The sequence below is a fragment of the Mesocricetus auratus genome, unplaced genomic scaffold (assembly GCF_017639785.1).
Source record: "Mesocricetus auratus isolate SY011 unplaced genomic scaffold, BCM_Maur_2.0 Super-Scaffold_100025, whole genome shotgun sequence".
Lineage (NCBI taxonomy): Eukaryota > Metazoa > Chordata > Mammalia > Rodentia > Cricetidae > Mesocricetus > Mesocricetus auratus.
In genome coordinates this window covers 22,722,141-22,732,006 of record NW_024429206.1, presented here as the reverse complement: position 1 = coordinate 22,732,006, position 9,866 = coordinate 22,722,141, and the positions used below count along the sequence as shown (strand labels likewise).

The 9,866-nt window shown below is 50.7% G+C and overlaps 1 protein-coding gene across 3 annotated transcripts in view; it reads left to right on the top strand.

Moving 5' to 3' along the window:
• The first annotated feature begins 1,337 nt into the window (after window positions 1–1,337).
• The window catches only part of Auts2 (activator of transcription and developmental regulator AUTS2), a 1,041,919-nt gene continuing 1,033,390 nt past the window's right edge, over window positions 1,338–9,866 (top strand). For 2 of the 3 annotated variants that reach the window (XM_040731598.1, XM_040731595.1), the window contains exon 1: window positions 1,338–3,049. In XM_040731598.1, coding sequence (XP_040587532.1) covers window positions 2,741–3,049 — 309 coding nt within the window. In that variant the 5' untranslated portion in view covers window positions 1,338–2,740. The remainder of the gene's footprint in view (window positions 3,050–9,866) is intronic. The other variant, XM_040731596.1, reaches the window with a different exon arrangement.

The following is a 9,866-nucleotide window of genomic DNA, read 5'->3' as shown; positions in this document are numbered from 1 at the left end:
ACCCTCCTGCAGCTAAACAGTAAATGAAGCCCGCAGCGATGGAGATTGCGGTTTGGAGTCCAAAGGGTCCAAAGGCTGGGGCTGCCTGACTCTTCTCAGTCCTCTCTACTCCAGGTTCAAGTATGCAGTCTCTGGCTTCTCCGAAGCGGCTAGCAGGTCCCCTGCAAGGACACGGAAGGTGCAGACAGGGGGACACTTGGGTTCAGGGGCACTCGGGCATGCAGTGTTCTACCACGCAGGCGGGGAAAAGTTTCCAACTCTTTTCTGTTGGCTGTCTCGGTGCGCCTGGACGCTGCCCCGGGGTCGCCCATCTTGCAACCCCTGCCGTTCGTCCCCAAGGTGCACCGTCTTTGGGTGTCCAGCTTTATGCACCTCGTCGCGCTGCACGCACTTTTTTGCACTCTGCGCGCGCGCGCGCGCGCGCGCAGGGAAAACACCTAGAGGTACTTCAGAGTAGTTAAACCAGCAAGAGCTTCGGGAGTGCAGGCGACGAGGGGACTCCAGGAGCAAGTGTCCGGAGAAGGGTGCCCGGGACGCGTGCGCGCGAGCGTCCTCCGTGCGTTTGGCGGGATGCTGGGGCAGCTTCCATGCCCTCGAACTTCAACTCCTCACCGGCCGGTGGCCGACCCCCTTCCACACATACCCCCCCCCCAGCCTCTGGAGACCCCTTCCGCCCCCAAGTGCGCAGGCCCGGCCACCCCAGCGCGCATGCCCTGGGCTCGTGGAGCGGTGGCCAGCCCCTCAGCCTTTTTGCTTTCTGCACACTCTACAACTAGGGGAGGGGAGGGGATGGGAGGGGAGGGTGGGGGGGCGCGCGCGCGGGTCACGTGATCCAGCCGGGCCCGAGGCGCGCGGGAGTGAGGGGGACGGGAACGCGCTTGGGAGGCCGAGCGAGGCGCGAGGGGGAGGGGCACTTCTCGGGAGCGCGCAGCTGGTGGTGCATGAGTGGAAGGGGCGGCCCTCGGGAGCGCGCCCCGGGGCGGTGGGGAGCGAGGCGCGGGGGCTTCTCGGGAGCCGGCGAAGGGGAAGGGGCGGCCCTCGGGAGCGCGCCGAGTGAGGCGGGAGGGGAGGGGACGGGGGGCAGCCCTCGGGAGCGCGCGGAGGGCCAGGAGGGCGGACCTCGGGAGCGCGCGCAGAGCGAGGCGCGAAGAGGGCGGTCTTCCAGAGCGCTCGAGCTGGAGCGCGCGTGCGAGAGAGGAGAGAGAGAGGGAGAGAGAGAGAGGGGAGACAGAGGGAGAGAGAGAGAGCGAGACCGCAAGCGGGCGGGCACGGGGCTGGGCCGAGGCGGGCGGCGGCGGTGGGCCGGCCGGAGGGGGAGGAGCGGGCGCTGTGCGAGCGAGGCGGGCGGAGGATGAGGCCGTGCCCGGGCTCTGGCTGCAGCCGCCCGGGGACACGCCGTGCACCCTCGGGCTCGGGGCTCTGGCGGCGGCGGCTGTGGCAGCGTTAGCTGCGAGCGAGCGAGAGGGCGAGCGAGCGAGCGGCATCTCCCAGCGCTTCTTCCTCAGGCGGGGCGACGCGAAGAAGAAGAGGCGGCGGCGGCGGCACCACACCGGTGTACCTCGGGTTGAAGATTGCTCTTCGCTTTCCTCATTGACTGGCTCACCCCCACCCTCCTTTATAATTTTTTTGGAGGAAGGGTGACCTCTGGAACTGGGGGTGGGGGGAACCTACAATTTGTGTGTGTGTGTGTGTGCGTGCGTGCATGTGTATGTGAGGAGGGGGTCGGTGGCACGCGCCAGGCTTTGCAATTCTTCTTTCATCTTTTCTCCTCCCCCCCCAAGACCGAAAAAAAAGGGGGGGAAAATCCCACAACTGCGTCCTCCTCCTTCTTCCTTTCCTCCCCCCCCCAACCTCTGTCTCCGCTCGAGCTTGCATGGTTCTGCTCCCCTCTCTGGGGGGTCTCGCCCCTCTCGGCTCGCTCCCCAGTCCTGGCTTCCCTTGGATACATTTCTTAAAAAAAAATCGGGAGCCCGGGAGTGAGTTTTTCAGCGAGGCGTTTGTGTGTGTGTGAGAGAGGAGGAGGTGTGGGGTGTTTTCCTGCAGGAGGGGGCGGGTGAAGTTCATTGCCACCCACCCCTCACTTCACCGTGACCTTTCGGACCTCGGGTTTCCTTCTTTTTTTTTTTTCAATTGTGGTGGGGGGCATCTGTAGAGAGGGCGAGAAGCAAGGCGATTTCGGTGGTGGGGAGAGAGCATGGCCGCGGGGAGGGCTTCCCCAGTCTCTTGATCAAAGCATTCCGCTATTCTGATTTATTGCCTGCTTGGTGAGTTATTTTTCCCCCCCCTTTCCTCTGTAAAGGAGACCTGTGTGTTCAGCCATTACTTTGCTCGGCGCTGTTTGCAGGCATCTCCGACCCTCGGTGCAGAGGGGAGCCCCACACTTCGCCCTCTTGCTTCCCCGTCCCTCCCTCCCCGTCTCCCCGCCCCTTCCCCCGTTTTTCTTTCTCCCCCCCCTGCCCTCCCTTCTTGTTCTTCTTCTTCAGCTTTTTTTTCCCTCCCAGCCTCCTTCTCCCCCGCGCCCTTCCTCGCGGCTGGAGGGAAAAGCCCGTGCAAGAGGAGGGAGGGCTCGGTGTCAATTTTTTTTTCTTGGGGTGTGTGTGTGCGTGTGCGCGCGCGTGTGTGTGTGTGAGTGTGAGTGTGAGTGTGTGTGTGTGTGTGTGTGTGTGTGTGTGGCCGCGGCCCGAGCCTGTGGCGCGCGGGTAGGCGAACGGGGAAGATCCCCGGCGCGGTTAAAAGAACCATGGATGGCCCGACGCGGGGACATGGACTCCGGAAAAAGCGGAGGTCGCGATCGCAGCGAGACCGGGAGAGACGCTCTCGGGCCGGGTTAGGAGCCGGTGCGGCGGGTGGTGGAGGAGCCGGCCGGACCCGGGCTCCCTCGCTGGCTTCATCGTCGGGCTCCGACAAGGAAGACAATGGAAAGCCCCCATCCTCCGCCCCGTCCCGGCCCAGACCCCCGCGGAGGAAGCGCAGAGAGTCCACCTCAGCCGAAGAGGACATCATTGATGGATTTGCCATGACCAGCTTTGTTACTTTTGAAGCGCTGGAGGTAAGGGGGGGACCCCTTTCCCGTTCCCCCCGTGTTTTCCTTTTATGCATGACACCCCCACTCGGCTGCACCCCGGTTTTCTTGCCTCCCCCGCCGCGCTCGAAGCTGTGTGTCTCGCCCGAGGTCTTATTGTTGGGTGTGGGGTTGTGTGGGGGGGGAGCTGGGGGCAGATAGGCGGCCAGGAAGGAATTGCCAAGCGGTGTGCCTGATCTGGTCGTCAACTGGTTTCGTTCTTGTCCAGCTTGCCTTTCCCCTGCGCCCCCTCCCGCACCCCCACCTCCTGCCACAGCAGATGGGTGGGAAGAAAGGGGTTCGGGCATCACAACAATGCGCCCCCTTCTCCGTGGATGGCTCGCCCCCACTCCTTTCCTCTCGTCTCCCTCCCTAATCATGGCTTCTTGGCTGGTGGAAGTCTTTGCTTGGGTTTGGGGCGCCTGTGGACGGTTCTCTGTGCTTTCCACAGAGGCGTATGTCCCCAAGCGCTCGTGTGTGTGTGTGTGTGTGTGTGCGTGTGCGTGTGTGTGTGCGTGTGCGTGGTGTATGCTCTGTGTCAGTCTGTCTCATACATGCCTTTTCTGGATGTCCTGGGGAACCACAGACTGATAGGGTTTTGTGGCTTTCCTGCACCCCCTCCCCTTTTCTGGTGAAGCTGGGGAAGGGGGGCGTTTTCTTCTTGTTGGGAGAAAGGAGGGAGGAGGGGAGAAGAGGAAAGGATGGATATCTTTCTGTATTTTGCATGGGGGCTGTATTGGAGAAGGGGTTAATGGCAACATTCTACACACACATACATTGGTGTGGTGTGTGTGTGCGTCTGTGTACACGAGCAATTTAGTTGAAGGACAGAAGAAGGTACACCAGGGAGAGCTGGAAGGAGGCAAGAATGAAATCCTAGCTGACTGCTGAAGGGCTTGTCACCAATTGTTCCTCTCCTTTTCGGTTTTTGTATGCCCCCCCCCAGTGATTGGCTTTGTGTGTGTGTGTGTGTGTGTGTGTGTGTCTTTCTTTATCCCTTAGGCACCTGCAGGCCGCCTTGGTTTTCAAATGCACATTTTCCTGCCTGCTAAGAGGCTCCTGGGGTGTGTGTTTGTGTTATTTGTTGGATGGAGGGAGCAGGTCCAGGGGTCACAGAAAACTGTCTTAGGCTGGGCAGATCTGATTTGATGCTAGGATTGGTCACTGGTTTCTATGAATTTAACTGCTTTCTTTCCTCCTCTACTTCCCTTTCCCCACCCTCAAGACACACAATCACACACAGGAGGGTTTTGAGATTCTGCTGGGTTGATCCAGCACAAAACCAAGATACAGAGTTGGTTTCTAGCCTTTCATTGCACCTGACATAAGGATTTGGGGAAACTTTTCCGTTTATTTATTTATTTATTTTGGGGGTTGTTATTCTGGTATTGTTTCAGAGGTGCCTAAGCAAGCTTTGTGAATGAGACTCTCACATGCACTACTGACTGGACAGATTTAGGTTGTCTATTCTAGATGTGGGTTTGACTGTCAAGTTGGAGTGTTTTTTTAAAAAGGCAGTCTTCCTGTCAGAGTTGTTCACTTTGGCAAAGTGCTTGCGATGGGGGTGATGGTGGTGGCCAGTGGCCAGTAGCTACTGGTTGGGGAGGAAGGGACAGTGACAGTGGCATTGGTGGTGGCCAGAGATTTTGATTCTAGCACTTGGGTTAATCACTGGTTTTAGAGTTTGTCCTCTCTGGGCTTTTTAAGTGTTGAGTGTGTCACCACTTGGGATGATTATAACTGTTTTTTTTTTTTTTTCACTTTGCAAAGGTGGATGGGTACTGTAGTGTGACCTCTTTTCTTGCTTTAAAATGGGAATTGAAATGCCATCATGTATCCTAAGAGAATGCTGCCTGGGATTTGGCACACCATGAGTGTGTCTGGTTGGTGAAGGAAAGAACTTGTAAATGCTGCTTAGAAGTGGTTCTGCTTTCTGGGTGGTTGCCGTGCCCTGCTGGGTGGGCCCCCCTTAGCCAGCAAGAGGGGCCTCTGTCTCCTCACATCATTGTTGAAGGCCAGGTAGAGATGGAAGTAAGTTACCCATTTGTTTTGTATCTCGTTTAAGTAACTGTTTGACTTTACCTTCTGACAAAAACATGCCTGTTCCAGTTTTTGTTTTGAGCTTTAAAACTTAAAAAATTTTTAAAGGACACCAAGTTCAAAATGTACCTTGAATACCATTTCTTTCTGTGCTATTGCTGTCTCAACTGGTTTTCTAGATTTAAAGCTTAGGTTAGTTTGGTTTGCCCAATGCAATGATACTCCCATGTTTTACCATAGTATCACATACATAGTGGTGCATTGATATAAAAAATATTTTAAATTCTGATGAGAAAGTAGACAGGACAGTAGAATGAAGTCCAGTGCATTCAGCACCCAGGTCTAATGACTATAGCGGTTCAAATGTGTATAGCGGTTCAAATGTGGTTGCTTCCGTAGTTCACTGAGCTCCCTCTCTGTCTTCAGACTGGCCCTGATGGCACCTGTGAATAATTCTGTGTAAATCTCTAGTATAAATGATTCAGATTACTTTAGAAATCCCCACAGTACCATTGTCTCTCCTCAGTAAATTAGCAGTTCTCTAGTATTACATATTCTGTCTGGTCACATTTTCAGAAGCTTTTTTCTCTTTTTAGAGAACATGTTAATAAACCCGTTAAAACCATGTAACAGATATATAAGTCAGAATGTTTGCCTTTGTGTGTGTGGGGGGGGCAAAATGCATGTATATATTGGCTGCTAACATGATGTGTCCACATTGGACAGTTAGAACCTAAACTTGTAGTGACTGTTAGAGTTTCTGATGTTCCACTACACTAAATTTGGAAGATTTACTGAACTGTCACCAAGAGATGTGAAGACTTAACGAGGAAGCAAGTTAAAGTATGAACTTGGATGGAAATGTGTGTTAGGAGCATGTACGTGTTAAGAATTAGCACAGACACCAAGAGTTACTCTAAATACGTACTTGTGTTTATAACTGAAAATAATCTCTGGCATGAATTATCAAGGAGGCTCCTGGTCTGATGTTATGATAAGAAACCAGAGTTATTGGCTTGGACAGTTAGGCTTACAACTTACACCAGTTTAGAACCATTTCGGGCAGACTGTGGGATCACATACTGCTTAAGTTGTGCACTGGAACACTGACCCCAAGATTTTGTCCTTAGTAACTTCTTGGTGGCTTCGGCTTGCTTGCTTCTTCCCTTCCTCCCTTCCTCCTTCCCTCTGTCCCAGCCCCCCCTCCTTCCCTTCCTCCTTCCCTCCCCCCCTCCCTCCCTGTCTTCCCTGAAGAAGCTCCTAAGTGATAATGGAATATTTTGATATAAACACTTCCAGGCCAGCTATGGTTTTACAGACACAGGACTAAAAGTAATAAGCCTAATGGCTGCCTGCAATTTTATGCTTATTCTTTGCAGTGGTTAGATTTTTATTTAAGAAAGATGGAAGCTCAGAGGGCAGTTTGGCCTCTCCCACGTGTTATAAGGCTGAGGTAGTTGCATATTCTGCAGGGACACTTGTCTTGAGTAATTGTGCCCTGAAGTTCAAGTGTATGATTACAAAGAGTCTCATGATAGAAGATAAGAGGGTAGGTGAGGAGGCTAAAGTTGAACGGTGTGTTCTCATTACACAGTTAAGAGGCAGAAGTACCATCTAGAAACAGTATTGCATGTTTGGGTGTTCTTTGCGTGTTGAGATGAGGGCAAACAACCTCTAGATGTGTTGTTTGTTTTAGTTTTGGATGGTGGGCAAGGTCTTGTTCCACAGCACAGGCTGGATTTGCATACTCAGCAAAGTTCTCCTGCCCCAGCTTCCCCAGTGCTGGGGTTGTATGTACATGCTACCCACTTGACAGTCATACCTTTTTTTTTTTTTTTTGGTTCAAACAAAGTGACTTCTAGCAATCAAAGTATAAATGGGAAATTCTGGCAGTCTGGTACTAATATTGTGTGCTGGTGTACCAGCTATGGTGCTTTTCAGAGTTCTTTAGATTTTTATTAGCAAGCCGTGGCTGTAAACTTAACTTTGCAAATCAACTATTCCTTGTCCTATTCCTCCTTGTAACTTAGGTGTTTCTTCTGGTAAAGCTGACCAAAGGGAAAGACATAGATGATCCTGGTGGACTTAAGCAGACAAGAGCTCTGCTGGTGCTTCAGGGTTCTGAAGAGAAGGCAGGGCTTGTTTCTGGTGTGTAGAGGGTCATATCCAGGTTTTTCTGTGACCCTCGCTTCCTGGTTCTGCTTCAGGGCTCACTCACAGGTCAATAGCCTTTTAAGTCTCTTATATGGGATTTGATACACTCGTCTGTTAGGTCTAGTATGCGCTAGTAATTTATTTTAGAAATTTCACCTATTAAGTTTATCGTGTTCCTTGTGCCACTCAGCAGATATTTATGGGGTGCTTAATATGTACAAGGCACTAGCAGCATGAGAATGTTTATAATATCTTGAAGAAGGATGCAATTTAGTTGATGACTTCAATCTAAACCTACAAGATAATTTTGATACAGGCATTTGAATATCTAATATTAACTGAAGATGACTTTTAGGGAGAAGATGGTGAGAAAAGTAGAAGGATTCAAGAGGCATTGCATGTATATGCCTGTTGAGACATGCTTTTGTGTACTCTAGGCTGGCATCAAACTTGCTGTGTAGTGGAGGATGACTTTGAACTTTTGAAATTCTTGCTTCTATCTTCAGAGTGCTGGGGAAAAAAGCTGTGTACCTCATCCCCTAGTTTGGCTATGATGGGGATTGAACACAGGGCTTTGTGTATGCTAAGAAAGCAGTCTACTAACTGAACAATATCCCCAGCCCTTGAGAAGTCCTCTTGGAAAAGATGGGTCCTAGAATGGTAAGAGTGAAGGAGAATAGCTTTCCAAAGGAATATGGAAGGCCATCAAGAAGACACTGAGTGATTAAAACCAGGAGCCAAGGGAGACTGGTGTACAATAGTAGAGATGTTCTTGTTAGAGGACCACCACTCACACTTGGCCTCCCTAAATCGTTGTATGAGCCTCCTTGGGAAGTCCCCTTCTAAAAGTGTCTTTTCCTTCCCTTCTCTGTTAGTGGACAGACTGAGATTAGGTTATAGTGAATGTTCTCAGGCTGGAAGGGAAGGTAGCTTTTTGCAGGTTTCTCGTAGACTGTGTTTCAGACCGAAGCAGAATGATCAGCTTTCAAATACGTTTTTAGCACCACTTGCTCTGCTAGAATTAAGTCTTTATTTATGAATGTGCATTTCGTTATGGGCTGGGGAGGAGGTACAGCGGGACTTATCTCCTAAATCTCTCTGCCCACAGGGCACTTTGTCAGCACTGTATCCACAAACCAGTATGGGGAATGGGTTAAGGTCTCAAAAACCCATTCCAGATCCTGGAGTTTGATAGGGTCGGACCGTAGGGCTGTATCACCCTCAGAGGCTGTATATGGGAGGCTGCTGCAGGAATGGCAGGTGGGGTGTGAGATATTAAGAGAGGTGTCCACTTCTTTTTCTGCTCCCCTTCTTGCCTCGTGTCAACTGTTTTGCCTAAGCCCACTAAGAGGTGAGTCTTGGTGAATGGTTCTCATTAATGGCTCTTTCTGAGTGTGACAGCTGCTTGATTCTGAGGCCGCCAAGTTGCCCTCCAGCCACTGTGTTTTATCTTCTCTTGTCCCCTTCCAGTTTTATGTATTGCTGCTTTTTAGCAACCTGGAAAAGAAGGTCGTGATGAGAAAGGAAGTTGATATTGGTGTTAAAACAAAGGTTTTCGATCAGCCGGCTTGCAGCCCAGGGAGTGGTAATTCAAAGAGGGTCAGAGCATCTCTAATGCTATGACAGTGTCAGGGAAAGGCGAGGATCACAGTTTTGCTTGCTTGTTTCGCTTTCTGTCTTGTGGAGTTTGGCTGTGAGATTGCTGAGTGAAAGAGGTCAAGTCCCAGCATTTCAGTTCTGAGAAGTGTACATAACTCCGTGATCTGAGGACTTTCTGAGTGATGGAAAAAAGGAAGAGTGTGAAGTGTGTGTGCGCGAACTCAGGCTTTTTACCACACTTCCTCAGTGAAGTGTGTGTGTGGTGTGTGTGTGAACTCAGGCTTTTTACCATACTTCCTCAGTGAAGTGAGTGTGTGGTGTGTGAGGATTTTTACCACACTTCCTCAGTGAATTGTGTGTGTGGTGTGTTTGAGAACTCAGGATTTTTACCACACTTCCTCAACTTCTGGGTTTCACTCTCTGAGGCAAAGCTTCACTGGAGGGGGCTTTATGTGAGGTGAATTTGAAGGCTGTGGTAGGATGATTTTATGTGACTCTTACTAACTGGAGATTTACTGCTGTAGCTATTTTGGGCAAGATACAAATGAATCATTAGATTTAAAAAGTGGACCATGAAGTTAGTGATTGGTTCTGAGAGAGGTGTTCCCTTGATACTTATTTGGAAAAAGGTTAAAAAAAATAGAGTTTTGGGGCAAAGAGAGTAGCTCAGCGGTAAAGTACTTGCTTAGCACGTTCAAGTCTCTGGATTCAGTCTCCCAGCACCACACCAGACAAATAAACAAAGCGTTTGATTTAGGGAGTTCAGAACAAACCCAGAGTAGTTCGTTGTGATAGAAATTCTGGGACACTTGTACAAACAATTATTTTTATGTACTGTCAAACATAAATGGTGATTATTTCATTTGAGAGCATTAAGGTTAGAAAGCACTCTAATGAGGGAAAACAACTGTTGGGATTGGTATGGTGGGATAATCGAGGTCCTGAGGACTGTGTATGGTTTGGAAATTCTCTGATGATGTTGACAGTCCTTCCTGATGAAAGGTAGGGATGT